At 41.8% G+C, this 16,941-nt stretch overlaps 1 protein-coding gene across 2 annotated transcripts; it reads right to left on the reverse strand.

Moving 5' to 3' along the window:
* Positions 1-783: 783 nt before the first annotated feature.
* MPC1 (mitochondrial pyruvate carrier 1) lies at positions 784-12,062 on the reverse strand. Of its 2 annotated transcripts, XM_060272817.1 has the most exons (4): positions 11,793-12,062; positions 6,114-6,117; positions 2,934-3,030; positions 784-920 (listed from the first exon to the last, which is right to left on the reverse strand). In XM_060272817.1, exons 1-4 carry the CDS (start codon positions 11,858-11,860, stop codon positions 784-786), a joined length of 306 nt encoding a protein of 101 aa, XP_060128800.1. In that variant the 5' UTR covers positions 11,861-12,062. The 2 variants fall into 2 exon arrangements, with proteins under 2 accessions (XP_060128800.1, XP_034964466.2); XM_035108575.2 differs by lacking the exon at positions 11,793-12,062 and having other exon boundaries at positions 4,351-11,616.
* Positions 12,063-16,941: the final 4,879 nt, after the last annotated feature.

Consider the following 16,941-nt stretch of genomic DNA (forward strand, 5'->3'; position numbering starts at 1 on the left):
TTTATTGGGGGGCGGGGAATGGAGTAAAGGCCGGAATATATGAGAGAGCACAGATACAACATTCAAATCAGCCAGCAGTCAGTCAGCAACTACTCTTTTTCAGTCAACATCGTACTGCTGATAGGAGACCCTGATAATACAATTTAATTATAAAAACAGTCAGGAATGGGTGCTTCTGAACACAAGCTCCATTTTATGGCAACTACAATGCACTTAAGGAGACAGAACCACCATTCTTGAGTACATGTGTGCCAGGCTGCCAAATACCCATTGTTAAATTCTAAAATCAAAATGCACAAGTTGGTTCAGAGCCTGTTTGTTGCAGCTTGTGAACAATTCTTATCCTCCTGAAGGGTTGTTATGTGTGTATGCTGAACAATTTCATAAATAAATAAATATAAAAATGCAGTATTTGTAAGGCAAGATGTTTGATGCAATGTTTCAAACTGCTGGGTGGTTCTTTTTAAAAGGCAGGCTACAAAATTCAGGGATGGGATGACGTTGCCATTAATTTTAATGAAATGGTGATGCAAAAATATTAGACACAGCAACAGTGGATGGCAAAAACATTCCTTGATTGTAATCTGTGGAGCACCTTTTCCATTTCCCCCTGTTAAACAGGCACTCAGTTCTTCTTTTCCATGCTGTGAAGAAGAGAAAAAAATAAAAAGTTGTTTCAAGGAAAAGTCTCCATCCAACGAGGCTTATGAAGAAAACAAGTATGAGATAAAAGACTGCTTAGTTTATCTCATCAATTGTTACAACAATTTTTTAAAAGTGTACTCACTTGTATTTAATTAATCGTCCTCCTTGGATAAGTTGTGCGCCTTCATTGGTAAAGTGACAAGCAAACAGCAACCAGTTCCTTGGCTGCACCTTATATGCAAACCGCATGAAAGTCAACGAGTAACAGCAGAGGGCTGTAAAAGTAAAATTAACAAGACTTTAGAGTAGGCTATTCTGGAACTCTGACTAGGCAGTTCCCTCCAACTTCTGCAATTACTATTTTAATTACATTCCAAGTGAACCTCACTTCACACTAACAATTAGATATATGTATTTCATCATTTTAAAATTACTACTAGAGCAGATGCTTTTGCTACTGAGAATGCTCAGTAATCATTGGGCTGTTTCGGTTTTTTTTGCTGCCTATACTTCCTAAAAAAATGGTACTTCTACAAACCTCAGGGTTCCCCTGAGCATACTGTGATTATCTCCCTCTTTTTCTCAGTGGACCTATTTTGGCTCCATTTCTCTTGGGACTAACCAAGTTCTTTAAATGACTGCAAGAATCCCACTCCTGTCACATACAGTAGTTCAGAAAATGAGCTACAAATCAAAGAGATTCCATAGGCGTGTGCAACCTCAATTCAGTCCTTCTCTTTGATCAGTAGTTTGTTATTCAGCATTGCCAGGCATGGAACTGTTTTGGGTTTGTTGAACCTACTCATCTGAAAGAAAGTGTCTTTTTGGCATTTTAAAAAAAAGCTGTGAGTATTGTAATAAGGAACCCCCTTGTGGAAGCAGTTAAATATTAACTGCTTTTAGTCTTTTGAAGGCTGCAGAATATGTATACTGTATACAGTACATTGTTGTTTAATTTAGTAGTTCCCCAAAAATACACAAAATAGCTACACAGTGTCTGCACTTCAGAGTTGCAAATAGCGATAGGCAAACCCAAGGATACTGTCACATATTTATAAGCCTCACAGCCTCTTTCAGCAGGACTATAGTCTATATGTCAACTAGCAGCCCCTCCAAGTTCTTTAAATGACTGCAAGAATCCAACTCCTGTCAGATACAGGAGTTCGGAAAATCAGCTAGGAATCAAAGAGATTCCTTAGGCCTGCACAACCTCAGTTAAATTAATCTCTTTGATCAGTAGTTGATTCAGCATTGCCAGGTGTGGAACTGTTTAATAAATACTATTAAATGTAGCTCTTTGCATCCACAGCAAAGGTGGCATTTTTCCATCTCCGCCGCATCAAGCAGTTGGTCCCTTACCTCTCTCGCCCCGATCTGGCCACAGTGATCCATGCGACGATCACCTCCAGGCTTGACTATTGTAACTCGCTCTACGCAGGGTTGCCCTTAAAGCTGATCCAGAAACTCCAGCGGGTGCAGAATGCCGCAGCGAGGCTCCCTACAGGGTCCCGGCCGCGGGATCACATTCATCCAGTGCTTTACCAGCTGCACTGGCTCCCGGTGGAGTACAGGATCAGGTTTAAGGTGCTGGTTTTGACCTTTAAAGCCCTATGCGACTTGGGACCCTCGTACCTACGGGACCGCCTCTCCTGGTATGCCCCGCGGAGGACCTTAAGGTCCACAAACAATAATATTCTGGAGATCCCGAGTCATAAGATGGCTAGATTGGCCTCTACTAGAGCCAGGGCCTTTTCAGTACTGGCCCCAACCTGGTGGAACGCTCTTTCCTAGGAGACCAGGGCCCTGCGGGATTTGTCATCTTTCCGCAGGGCCTGCAAGACAGAGCTGTTCCGCCTGGCCTTTGGGTTAGACTCAGCCTGACCCCTGTGTTTTTCTCCCTCATGGCTTGGATTTATGGCCTACTTGAAATGAGGCTGCACTTTAAATTTTAATACTGTATTTTAATCTGTATTTTAACTAATTGTTTTTATGTTTTATTGTGGTTCTGTTGGTGTCAGCCACTTATGGCCTATTTGAAATGAGGCTGCACTTTAAATTTTAATACTGTATTTTAATCTGTATTTTAATTAATTGTTTTTATGTTTTATTGTGGTTCTGTTGGTGTCAGCCGCCCTGAGCCCGGTTTTTGACTGGGGAGGGCGGGGTATAAATAAAAATTTATTATTATTATTATTATTCCAAGAAATAGCAATAAATGCAGGTTACACATCTAAGCAAGTTAGCTGACACTTTAAGAATTAGTTTCATCCCTAGATTTTACTACTTACCAAAGGTCATTCGGCCACTGATGATATCTGGTGATTTCTTCATGTCATTAATAGCAGCAATAGGGAGTCCCCAGTTGGCTACTGGCCCCCAGAAGTGCTATAATGGAGATAATAAGAGGAAAGGATGCTTTATCCCCCTGCTTCTTCGTATTTTTTAAACCAGAATTTCAAGATGTAATGCTGAATAGGGACCATCTTATTTCTTACGCACTAAGAATGGGTTGGCAAAAGTGTCTGTCATCTTCTCACCCAGTATATTAAGTCAAATAAAATGTTTAGCATAGTACATTTACTCTCCAATAGGAGAACAGAAGAATGTATGAAATAAACTTACACTGACAGTCCAATTAATACAAAGCAAGGATTCTATGGAATTAGATTTTTTACCTAAAAGTCATTTCTCAAGTCTAGTGGATTCCCAAGGTTTAGAATAGAATGAAGAAATGTATACTTTCAGCCTTCTCAAAAAGCTTCAAATTCACATGATTCCTGTCACTGAGGTTTTTTTTAAGGGGAAATATATTTATTTAACATACATATATATTAAGACTACTTAATAGGATATTCAGGAATTATTAAATACCATATTACTGGGAAACCAGCTGAATTAGTATTGCTAAGGTAAGAAGTAAGCAACAAGAATTTTCTGTGTAAGAAAACACCATCTTTAAAAGCTCCATGAGAGTTGGATTAATTTGGCACCCACTTGGATTTACTAATAATTACTAATGAAGCCTGATTTTTTTGGGGGGGGGAGAGAATAATTACCAAAGGCTCTGGGACCCTTTTTGCTTCAATGTGGAAGCAAATATAACATTGCTGGTTACAAAGATTAGTTCAATAGTTTCCTGAAATAACAAATGCTCCCACACATTGCTATTTTGTTGGGGGAGTTACAAACTAATTTTGCAGCCATCAGAGAAGAGGCACAGCAGCACAATTGCCTTGAGCATACTTCAGAGTGCAGCGACCCCTTCAGCTAGCTGCAACTCCTTGTTGCATTATTAAACAGTTGATATATGTACTAGAAAAAGTCATAGCTGAACAATACTGACTTAATCAATGAATAGCATTCATCCTTTTAAATGAAGTACTTGTACTAAATGCACCCCTCTCCTTTTTTGGCAGTGTGAGGCAGACACACCAAAAGTCATATACAATTTCAAGGAGCAGTTTATATCTCCATAATACAATGGCTGAACAACAATTCTGTTTACACTAGTATCAAGTGGTAAATTTATTGAGATGTCGGGGTAGCTATTTGAATGTGGGCATGATACTAATGGAGCAGAAGAAATAATATTTTATCTAACCCATCTACAGAGAGGAACAGCACATCAACTGTGCAGGCTTGTTCTTAACTAAGCAAGAACAGCACAATTACAATTGGTGAAAGAAAGCAGAGACGGTGCCTTACCGTACTGTGTTATGAGAAGCCATCATGTTTCATCATTTAATGGGTACATGAAAGAGAAAGTAAATAGTTGTTAGCTTTCCTGAAATAAAATTTAGTGTGTATATGAGAGATGCCACATATAGTTCTTCACAAATAAGTCAAAGTACTTTAGTGTGCTCATTTAGCAACAAATCACTAAAATGTGTTTTATATTCTCATGTCTTTGGAAATAAGAAGCCATCTACAAAATATATTCAACATGACATTTTCTAAAGGTTGTTGCATTATTTGAGACAACCGACTTTATGAATAGAGACAATAAGTTTATCTAGAGACATTATATGCATGACTGGGATGTATTAACAGTACCGTATATTGTTATTTTAACAATGGTACTGGACACAGTGCCCCCATTTTCAAAATACATGCTTCTCTCCTGATCTGCAAAGGGGAAAAGAGTAATAAAAATATTGACACTGTGATTTGTCTTCCTCTAGCATAACCATTTAGCTTTAAGGTAGGGCAACAGAAGAGAAAGAAAAAGGACCGTAAAAAATAGCAGTCTTGTGTTAAATAAGGTCTCAGTGTGAAGACTGAAAGAAGGGCTGAATCCCTATCTTAAGAGCCATGGGCTACCAGGTTAGAAGGAGCTGCAGCATATGCAGCACTGCCCCAAGTTTCACACCTGTAAAATTAACTTTCAAACTTAAACAGAAAAATAGGACAGCCACACATGCAGTCAAAGAGGTTAAATTGGTCTCAACCCCTAGATTAGTCTCAACTAGGGCCAGGGCCTTTTCAGCACTGGCCCCGACTTGGTGGAACGCTCTGTGACAAGATACAAGGGCCCTGCAGGATTTGACATCTTTCCACAGGGGCTGCAAGATGGAGCTGTTCCGCCTGGCCTTCGGCTTAGAATCACTCTGACCCCTTATATAGGATTTGTTATATAATTTTCCCTTGGCTTTTTGCTGGCCCATGTAGAACCAGCATGGATAGCTGGTTCGGATGAATATCTGATGTTTCTTCCCTTTATGGTCTTGATCTATGGGCTACTACTAAAATGAGGCTGCATTTTAAGCCGTATTTTAAATTAACTGCCCCCCCCACGTTTTATTGTAGTTTATATTTGGTGTTAGCTGCCCTGAGTCCAGCCCTGGCCGGGGAGAGCGGGATATATATATATAAATAAATAAATAAATAAATAAATAAATAAATAAGAATGCAGGTCTATATAAACACGTCAGAACTAGGGTGGCATACTTTTAATATTACTTGGATGATACAAAAACTCTATTCCTCCTTTTCCCAGGTTAGGTATCTTTGGTCACTATGCCACTCTCCTTTGAAAGTTTCATGGTGATAGATTCCACTTTGATCCTCTGCCAGTCACATCAAAAGAGCCACCTCACAGATTTGGAGGACATATATGAGAAGCAAGCACCGTGAAGGACAGGCACTCTTTCCCCTCCCTCTGCAGAGTCGCTTCCATGCACCATGAGTTATTGCAGGTCTCCACTTGTTTTAATGAAAGCCAAATCTTTCAAAGACTAAAGTTGGCACACCAAGCAGGTGCCATGGGATTGTACTTAACCTGCACACTCCTAATTCAGGCTACTATGTGCCATTATGCCTGTATCTGCAAACAATTAAAAGGCTTCATTATTCCACGCAACAGTTCCTCTCTCAGCATCCCATGCATGACCTGTTAACCACTGATTTAAGTTCTTCATTCTGTCATTCCCCCCACCTTGTGCTCTTGCAAGTCAACATACTTCATCTACGGTACTTTACCCCAGAATGATGATCCTAAATGCCCCTATGGGAAGGTCTTCATTATCTAGGATCTTACTTAGTTTGCCTAAACTTTACATGTGCCTAAATGTTAAAAAAATTCCCAATATCGAAATATCTCCTTTCTTCTTGCTCAGGGATCATCATCTGTTTTCTCCTTTAAAAAATGCATATTATCCCAGATATGGATTGCAAAAGAGCTGCATATAAGGTGGCCTTTAAATATCCTGCCAGTCACATTGAATCCACTGTCCATGAGATCACTTGCAGCTGCAAGAACATCTAAATAAGATGGGCATATTGAAAGTCTTCAATGAAATCAGCTCACTACCTCCTATTGGGGTCATGTGAGAATGGAACCCAAACAATTCCAGTGACTGAAGATTCTAGGTTCTTGTTTATGCAGTAAATCTTGCATAGCTCAGTAAGGCAAAGGACAGTTCACTGTTCTATAGTCATCTTGCCCATTCTATCAATAGGCTCCGACTTCTTTAAAAAATTTTTTTAAAATAAGTATACTTTAAATCAACACCAGCTTTTCAGCACTAACATAAATTTGATCACTACAGGCACTCAACAGCATGACCAGGATGTGCCTGGCAACAGTTTATGGAGCAATAATATGTCTCTTATCAAACATATCACCTGAAAGCCTGGAGAATACAGAAATTAGCTGCGTAGAAATGTAGTATTGCAAGCATTTCAAGACCTACTCCCAAAAGTCCATTGTAACCTGCTTGTTCTTCCAAAGTTTAAACTGAGAAGATACACTGGAAGTAGATTGCTTTAGTAAGGAAATCAGGATGGGCATATCTACACCAGAATTTCCTCTCTATCGTTTACAAACAGATGTGTACACAGACAAAAAAGAAGCACCATGCTAATTTCTTAACTATTGTCATCATATGGCTCCCTTTGGTTTATGTTTGATGCCTGTCTTGCATATCCTGTTTTCCCTTCCACTAGAAGTGAATGTTCATATGTAGGCACACTTACATGTGAAACTCGGAAAATTAGAATATCATCAAAAAGGGCATTTATTTCAGTAACACAACCTAAAAGGTGAAACCAATATATGAGATAATGCATGACATGCAAAGCAAGATACGTCAAGCCTTTATTTGTTGTAATTGTAATTATTTGTCATTAGGCGGGTCAATTATAAATGGAATGTAATTAATGAAATGTAATAGTGATGTTTATTTTTGTATAATTTCCAAAAGAAGGCATTTGTAAAAATTAAAAGAAAAAGAAAAAATAAATTTTCTGAGTTTCACCTGTATTTTCAGCTTGGTTTTTATAAAGGTTATCTGTTGTTGCTGGTTTTATAAGACAATTTAACCATTGTTGCTGCTAGAACAGACTTGTAGTCACTAACCTAATCTCCCATGGAAAGTAAGAATTGGAATTCAGTGATCAGATAGGGAAGCCTTACAAAAACTGGTTGCCATCTTCTTGTGAATCATATACAAAATTACTAGCAAAAGTAATTGTGGGTTGTATTTGCAATTACTTTTATGGACCTATTTGTAAAGCTGTGCTGGCATAGTCATGGAGATTTAATCAGTTATCTACAATTAAACTTTCTGTACGGCAAGAATGTAAAATTACAGATTGCTACTGTGAGATTTGAAGAAAAAACTAAAAATCTGGGGTGGGGGTGGGAGAGAGGGAAGCAAACCCAACTCAGATCAAAGACAGCTCCAACTACAGGAGTAAAAATGGAGAGTAAGGAACAAGAGAGAATTGTTTGCAAAAGCATAGATGCAACCCAATAATTCAATGGACTGAAATGAGGTAACCTATAGTGCAGACAACCTTTACTTGAAAGTTAAATATTAATTTACTACTAGCTAACCACAGTTTGTACAGCAGGCTTTGAAAGACAGTATATATATATACAGTATTTAGAAGCTCCAAGATTTAATAAATGGATAGTGTTGCATCAGATCTCTCTCTCTCTCTCTCTCTCTCGTTTTGGAATGTAGGCCAGTAGCTGAACTAACATTTATTATACCAGCTACAGAGCAACTTAGCAACAAGACTCACAAGCAACATTGTTGGAGGGGAAAGCCAGTCCCTTTATCATTTTGCAATCTCTTACATGGGCTGATAGAAATACAGGTGAAACTCAGAAAATTAGAATATCATCGAAAAGTGCATTTATTTCAGTTATGCAACTTATTTTCTTTTTCTTTTAATTTTTACAAATGCTTTCTTTTGGAAATTCCACAGTAATAAAACAAATAGTTACAATAATACAAAAATAAACATAAACATCGCTATTACATTTCATTAATTATATTCCATTTATAATTGACGTCTAACGTCAAATAATTACAATTACAACAAATATACGTTTGACAAAACTTGCTTCGCATGTCATGCATCTATCTCATATTGGTTTCACCTTTTAAGTTGCATTACTGAAATAAATGCACTTTTCGACGATATTCTAACTTTTTGAGTTTCACCTGTAGATCAGAATAACCTAGATGTTTTCCTATTACTATTATCATTAGTACATTGGTTTTTTAAGGTTTATTTTTTATTTATCAAAGTAGTTACCGGTATACACCATTATTCATTAAAAATGTCAAAGCACTTTACAATGACAGTACATAAACCATACAATTAAAACCATATTGTTGTTGTAATGGTAGGTGAACCAGATGGAGCTGGTAAAAGGTGGTAAAAGATGGTTAAAAGTAGTGTGAAGAGCATATATTCTGAATGCTGGCATTTTAAAAATGTATAATTAAATAAAGTACTGATCTGAATGATAAAGCTAGTTCTAGTATATTTTGAATGGAGGCATAAAAATTCATTAAATTAAAGTACTAGCTTGTGAACTGGAGTGGTTGTCCTAACTTAAGGAAAGGATTGTCATCCTTTAAAATTAAACATATGCTTTGTCTTCTTGATATCTTACATCCCTGTCTTAAGCAGCAATGTCAAATGATTGGGAAAGATCTGTATATTGTGCAAGCTGTTTCTATCTTGTGCAATATAAGCACAGCATTACCGTAGTAAAAACAGATTTGGGGTCATCATGGAAATGGGCATAAAGCACTTTTCCAATCACATCATGTTTATACATGCAGTGTATCATAGTTAACAATTGTATCATAGTTAACAGAACTCAGTATTTAACATTAGCATTTAGCAACAAAGCACCCTACCCACAATTAAGCATATTTCACTTGCACAGAACAAACCAATGTTACCTTGAAGGTAAAGGTACCCCTGACCATTAGGTCCAGTCGTGACCAACTCTGGGGTTGCGGCGCTCATCTCACATTATTGGCCGAGGGAGCTGGCGTACAGCTTCCGGGTCATGGGGCCAGCATGACAAAGCCACTTCTGGCGAACCAGAGCAGTGCACGGAAAGGCCGTTTACCTTCCCGTTTACCTTCCTGCTGTAAGGTAAAGGTGCCCCTGACCATTAGGTCCAGTCGTGTCCGAATCTGGGGTTGCAGCACTCATCTCGCTCTGTAGGCCGAGGGAGCCGGCGTTTGTCCACAGACAGCTTCCGGGTCATGTGGCCAGCATGACAAAGCTGCTTCTGGCGAACCAGAGCAGCACACGGAAACACTGTTTACCTTCCCGCCGGAGCGGTACCTATTTATCTACTTGCACTTTGATGTCCTTTCAAACTGCTAGGTTGGCAGGAGTGGGGACCGAGCAATGGGAGCTCACCCTGTCGCGGGGATTCGAACCACTGACATTCTGATTGGCAAGCCCTATGCTCTGTGTTTTAACCCACAGCACCACCCGCGTCCTACCTGGGAGTAAGGACCAATTATTTCCATTGTACTTACTTGGCTAGGCTTTCAGCCAGTGGCCTCAAGGTGATGGCCATACCGGAGCGGTACCTATTTATCTACTTGCACTTTGCTGTGCTTTCGAACTGCTAGGTGGGCAGGAGCAGGGACCGAGCAACGGGAGCTTACCCCATTGCAGGGATTTGAACTGCCGACCTTCTGATCGGTAAGCCCTAGGCTCTGTGGTTTAACCCACAGCGCCACCTTCCCGCTGTAGCAGTACCTATTTATCTACTTGCACTTTGACATGCTTTCGAACTGTTAGGTTGGCAGGAGCTGGGACCGAGCAATGGGAGCTCACCCCATCGCAAGGATTCGAACCGCGGACCTTCTGATCAGCAAGCCCTAAGCTCAGTGGTTTAGGTTAATCCTAAACATATTTTCTGATCTTAAGTCCAGTTCGCTCCATGTAATGTTTTGTGTCTTCTCATCAGTCACTAGAGTACTGCAGGTTTTCTTCATTACTCAAACCTGCTCAATCCCCTTCTGCATGTTGAGGTACCCAAAGACTCCCAAAGCAGTAGCCTGCATCCTATTCTGTGGGTGCAGAATACAGAGCCTTAAACAGGGATAAATGGCAACTAGAGATGAATAAGATTACCACAGACTACACCCATGGATGTCTCACTATGTTCAGTAGAACTTAATCCCAGATAAGCATATACAGTACAGCAGAGGAAGATTTTCAGACACAGGCCAAATCGTCTCAGGATCTCCCCATTTGTCTTCCTTAAACCACACCCACCTTCCTCAAAGATGGCAACATGTCGACATCAGGTGTGAGGCAGGTAGAGGCACAGCTGCTTTCCCTGCAGAAAGCAAGACTGAACAGGTCAGCCCACCATCCGATAGGTGATTGACAGATGGGTTGTCCCACCAAACATCATTATGCTATCTGATGACTGGCAGGTGGATGAGACTTGTCTCTTTCAAAGTCTCTCTCTCTCTCTCTCTGGGGGTATATGTCTACCTGTATATAAAAGATCTGGTCCACCTGGTCAAAAAGGTTCCCATCTTCGGGTTTACTAGCATTACTGTATTACTATATTCAGCAAGTGCAGTTGTCATTTCTACAACACTGAAACTGAAACTGTAGGGCCCGTTCCTCACCCCCACCCACGGAATATTTACGAGAAGGAGCCCATTCCCTACCATAGCTGCCAAGTTCTCCCTTTTTTTAAGGGAAATTCCCTTATGCTGAATAGGCTTCCTCGTGAGAAAAGGGAAAACTTGGCAGCTATGTTCCCTACAGCAGCCTAGCCGACAATTAGCTTCCTATAGACGCATCGGATGCAGCAGTAGCAGCAGCAGCAGCAGCAGCACCACCACCACCACCCTCTTGGCCCTTTCACCTGAATGGGCGGGCGGGATGCTTCCACCGCGAGCTGGCAAAATCCCCGCGCAGGCTCCGTTCCCAAGGACACCGAATGCCACCTGAGCTTCAAGGGTCACCCTGGGCAAAGGGAGGCCCGTTTTCGCCCGTCTGCGGATCAAGAGATGTCCATTTTGAACCACACCACGACCACCCGGAGATGGGAGCGCAAGGGAACTCAACGAAGATCCTGACAGGAGACCAGGTAGCAGACACGACACAGAACGCAAAAAAGAACGAACTATATTTCTCCCGAGCCAAGCACACACGGACTCGCACCCGTAACTCCAAGCCATCCCTCCCTCCCGCCCGTGTTTCCCCTTTGATGCTGAAACAGAGGCTGTCTGAATCCACCCCACCAAATGCGAGACGCGCCCGCAGCTCCTTCCCCTTCCAGGCAGCGGGTGCGCAGCGCCCTGAAGGCCCCGCGAAGGTAGGTTCGGCCGCAAGAAGACCGGTTTCCTCTCGCCCACCTCATGAGGTAGTCCCTGAAGTCTTTGCTGCGCAGGTAGTCCGCGGCCTTGCGGGCCAGCGCCGCCATGGCGGAGGCGGAGGAGAGACGGAGAGCAGAAGGAGAAGAGCCGCCCGAGTCGTCGCCTCTGCCGCTTCCAATGACAAGCTCCTCAGGCGCGGAGGGCGAGACGCCTCTTCACGACCGGCTTCTGCTTTACGGTAACGCCTCCGTTATCATCACAACCCGGCTGCCCATTGGCGCAAACGGCGGCGGCGCCCCTTCTCCTCATTAACTTTCCAACGAGGTGCCGTAAAGCGCGGGAGGGGCCCCTTGGTTAGAAGTGCCGGAGGCCGCGGGGAGGGGGGCGTTGCGGGAACTGAATGCCACAACATTTAAAGCCAAATTGGCCTTTAACTCCCGCCCCCTGGCCGGGCGATGGCCCTTGCGTCATGATGGGCAGGGCTTCTCTGAGCCTCTATTGGTTGCGCGCGAGAGTCTGCTTGCTTCCTATTGGCTAGGGCCGATGGCACGGCGTGCTATTCATCCCCCCCACCCCCAACATGGTTTTCAGTTCGCCTGTCAAGGGCAAGAAGAACGGCTGTAATAGATTGTTTGCATCACCTCTGCTCCAGTTAGCAGTACATGCACTTATGCTTACTGTTCCCCCTGCATTCCACAAAAACAGAAGCCAAATTCTTGGAATCTTTCAACTTCACCAATGTGAAAATAAAGGTGAAAGAACTATAGACTCCAATGATGTAAATGCAAGAATGTTACATACTAGGGTAAGTTTTGACTGGTATTAGCTTGTATATTTCCCAGTGGAACAGTATCTGGAGTGTTCCACTGGTGTAGCTGTAATGGCAATGATACATCTGGCATTCTTCAAGCTTAATAGTGCTTCCACCAAATCCTATAGCCCCTCAGCCATCAGATCTTCAGCGTAGTATGTCATTAGTTTATGTCTCAATTCAGTAGACACACAGAGAGATAGATACTCAATTTAATGCCATTTTTATAACTAGGGGCGGGGAATAGATTGTAAGTCTGAGGGCAGGTGCTGTCTTATTTGATTGTAAGTAAGATACAGTACTCTGGGATTATGTTTTGCTGAAGAGTGGGGTACAAATGTTATAAATTATTTTAGATACCCTCTTTTTAGTTGCCAGGATTCCCCCCCACACACTTCTAGATACATAAGAATCATCTGCAGTTTTTTAAAAGTAGAAGTGAACTGCTGGTTTTCCACATTTAAATCAAAACACATTGGAATATATCTAGCTAGATCATACTCAAGAGTAGACCCATTGAAATAAATGGACTATGGGTCTGCTCTGAGTATGACTAACAGTGAATATTACCTATTGCATATTTCAGGGGTTCCCAACAAAATTTTCTCGAGGACCCCTCATCGAGCCGCTATTGTGACAAGGACCCCCATTAATTCCTAATCCTAAAATTAAAAAGTGAGAGCCAAATTAAGAGTCTTTTTATATTTTATATTTATACGTTATTTACAGTTACAACAGAGTACTCCATCAGTATACAGTTAGTTTTAATTTTCAGTTCTTAATGAGATGAACCACTTTTTAACCAACGGTCCATTTTTAACTACGCAAACTGTAGCTTCCGCGAAAAACAACGCTTTGTTTACAAACACTACTGTTTTGCAAAGAGGCAGCGTGCGCCAGGGAGGAGGGAGGGGAATGGAGAAGACAGGGTACCTGCGCAGTGGCGCACAAATGAAGCCGATGCGCGCAAAGCATCTTGGGGAGGTGAGCGTTAGTAGAATGCGTGCGCTGCCTCTTTGCAAAACAGTAGTGTTTGTAAAGCGCCACCTAACGGCATACAGCAGAACTACTGCCTCTATCTAATTCTAGTTTAGCGCTAGACTCTGCTCATGCAGGAAGCGGCCAAAACAAAAAATCTGTTATCATACGAAATATTCTAATAGCATCTTGCGGACCCCTCTGGCATAGCTCGCGGACCCCTGGGGGTCCCCGGACCACCTGTTAGGAACCACTGGCATATTTAAAACAGTTACTGGATGGCTCTGTAAAAGCTTTCAATTTCAAAAGTGCAAGGAGACCTTTATCTAGAAAAGATTATTTTTAACCAAGGGAATGCTGCCTTTTAACATGACTTTTAGCCTCTTCTAATGCAGGCAAACAAGTTGGATGGTTGCTGTTATCTTTCGTTAGAAGCAAGAGATAACGAAAATGCCTGTTTCCCTGTTACCTTTGGATATAAACAGCACGCTTTATGAACTACGGTAGTTTAACCTTGCTTCATTTCTCTATATCCCTGCAGCTCTTACTCCTCAAGAGAAGTTCTGAATTCTTCTTGTTGCTAACAGAGGCTTTTAAAAGAAGAATCAGAACATCTCCACACAAAATGTCACTTGGGGCTCAGTATACCCAAGCTCCATAGGGACAGTTTCTTTGACTATATGAGTGAAAGAGACAAGTAACCCTTCACCTAATTTGTTCATTATCATCACAGTTGATCCAGTTCCTTGACAAACACACACAAAAGGCAATTTAGGTCGATAAGTGGTGGATTATTAAACAGTGAGTATGCTGGATGGAGGACTGTCCTGAAAACTGTAAACACTAATGTCCTTTTCAAAATAACTGGGATCAAGGGGAAAGTGACAGCTGCTCAAGTACAGTGTGAACTGCCAAGTTTTTCAGAAGGCTGTGAACCAATCCAGGGCTTCTGTCAGCCATAAAATCCTTCCGTCATAGACAGTGCAATCCTATATTCACTAGTTCTTGAAGTCTTCTGAAGTGGAGGCTTTATCTGAAACCACTCCTGTGGAAGTGCCTCTGCACATTGTGCAAAGGCTTCCCCAGTAAAGTTCTCCCTGCAGATCCCTGAAAATGGAGTAGAAATCATAGGCAGGCCTGTGCACAGGAAGAGGGGGCAGCTGGGTACACTTCTTGGAGGGCTTTGAGGGCTAAGCAGGCTGGGGGCCCCACCAGGGACTGGCTGGTTTTTGGTTTGCGTTTACGTATAACTATTCTAACAAGGCTCCCACCCTGGGCCTCAGACGAGCTCTGCACAGGCCTGGTCATAGGTGAGGCATAGGGAGAAGTATACTGACATGGTATACTAACCTCCCACTATGCAATTCAAACATCTGCATCAGGACAGGACCAAGACAGCACCCAAACCATCCCCAACTCAGGAGGAGAGGGGAAAGGAAAAGTGTGCCAGGCGGAGAAATCTTCCTACATTATTGGAGTCAATGAGAGAGGAATTGAGGTCGGCTTCTATGGCTCTGAGAGTTTTGGTTGTGAGAAATGTGTTCTCAGAATGGTTCTAAGAACCTTATTCTGAACAGTTTCTAGGTTTTGAAGTTTCCTGCAGACCCCAGAACTCAGCATGGTAGAGGATTCACGCACTCTGATTTTTCAGAATGGTCAGTTTTTACCTTTACATCTCCATATATGGAGAGCTTCCTCCACCCATTTAATTTTCATCGCCTGGATTTTTTTAAAAATCATCTCCTAGAACTGGAGAGAAGGAGCCTCAGATAAATGACAAAGGAAGGTTATAGCTAAAGCCCAAAAGTTATGTTTTATCTTAATTGGATCATGTCCACAGCATGGCTTGTCTTCAATGTAGCACTAAGCAAATTGTTCTGTCAACACAAGCATTTCTCACGTGATGGAATATTAGCCCCCTCTCTACTCCCCCTATGCACCCCCTAAATTTGTTCTGGGCATTCCCCTCAACCCTCTGGACTAAATTTGGGGACGGTGTGGGGCACACACAGCAGGAAAAGAGGAAGTCCCATTGCACTAGTAATCTTTGCACTTGCACAATTATTCAGCTGAATATTGTCCCCATACATTTAAAGCACATTTATACTACTTGAACATTCATGTCTCCAAAAGAATTGTGGGAACTGTAGTTTACCCTTAACAGAACTACAGTTTCCTGGATTCTTTGAGGGAAGTCATGTGCTTTAAGAGCATGCTGTAGATATGACTGGTGGGCTTGGTGGATAGGGGCTCTTTTGTTTTAAATACCTATACCCATATGTTGTACATTCTGTAACACAAAGATCATGAGGTTTTACATTATGAGATGGTCTGATACTCTATCATCTACTCTCTGCCTTTCTGTAGTTGTGTGTTTTACATGTAACTAGTGGTCCCAGATGGAGATGTGCTTCAAGAGAGACATCCACTATGTGCACTGGTACCTGGTTATGCATCTGCGTCCACATCAGATGTTTGCATGGAGATATTCACTATTGACCTAGGGCTACTAAAGAGTGAGTGACTGACTGAAAGTGAAAGGAAATGTGACTGAATGAGAAAAAAATGAATGAGTATACTTGAAGGACTTCAGTACAAATCACTAAACATGACCAGTGCTTTCAATTTAACAAAGAGTCAGATCAACAATTAAGGTACAATAGGTTTTATTTTTGCAGTATTTCATTATAAATAGAGATGTACAGATGAAGGCCAATACTGAGGTTCCTTCCTAGGAACCTGTCACAGTAAACTCTTGCCCATTTGAACCCACAGTTATCTTTTTCTGCCAGCATCCTTCAGCATAGACATGTGGACTTCTGAAGACCAATTCAGACAACTTCACACCATTCACCCAGCAGCTGAAGCCGGCAGCTGTAGAAGCAGCAACAGTAGACACAGCACACAGAAAACAGGATTAAGAAGCGTCCCTAAATGCAATTGTGTCTAACAAGGTACAAAGTCCCAAATGATCATTGTGCTATAAAAAATATTATACTTCATAAGACCAAGTTTATTTTTTAAAAAAGTTACTCTGGTACATATAATAAATGTCTGTACACTGCAGCCCCTTTCAAACATGAAACGTTGAAGCATGGACATTTCAAACCAAACAGTTCACAAACATGGAGGTGGAGTTGGCAAATAAAATGCTGCACCGCTATCTAGAAAAGCTATTCCGTAACCACAGACCACAAAATGAACCGTTTACAGCTCCTTAACTTCATGTGTGGGGCAAGGAGGAGGAAAATGGAAAAGGTGGTGGCAAAGATAGAGAGAAATGGGATGCCCTGCCCACTTTTGGTTCTGTCCCTACCCACCCCTGGCACATTGTCCCCAATAGATTTCCCTTGAGGGAATGTGGCCTATGACAAAAGCAAGGTTCCTCACTTGGGTTCC

Source organism: Zootoca vivipara, chromosome 3 (genome assembly GCF_963506605.1).
Source record: "Zootoca vivipara chromosome 3, rZooViv1.1, whole genome shotgun sequence".
NCBI lineage: Eukaryota > Metazoa > Chordata > Lepidosauria > Squamata > Lacertidae > Zootoca > Zootoca vivipara.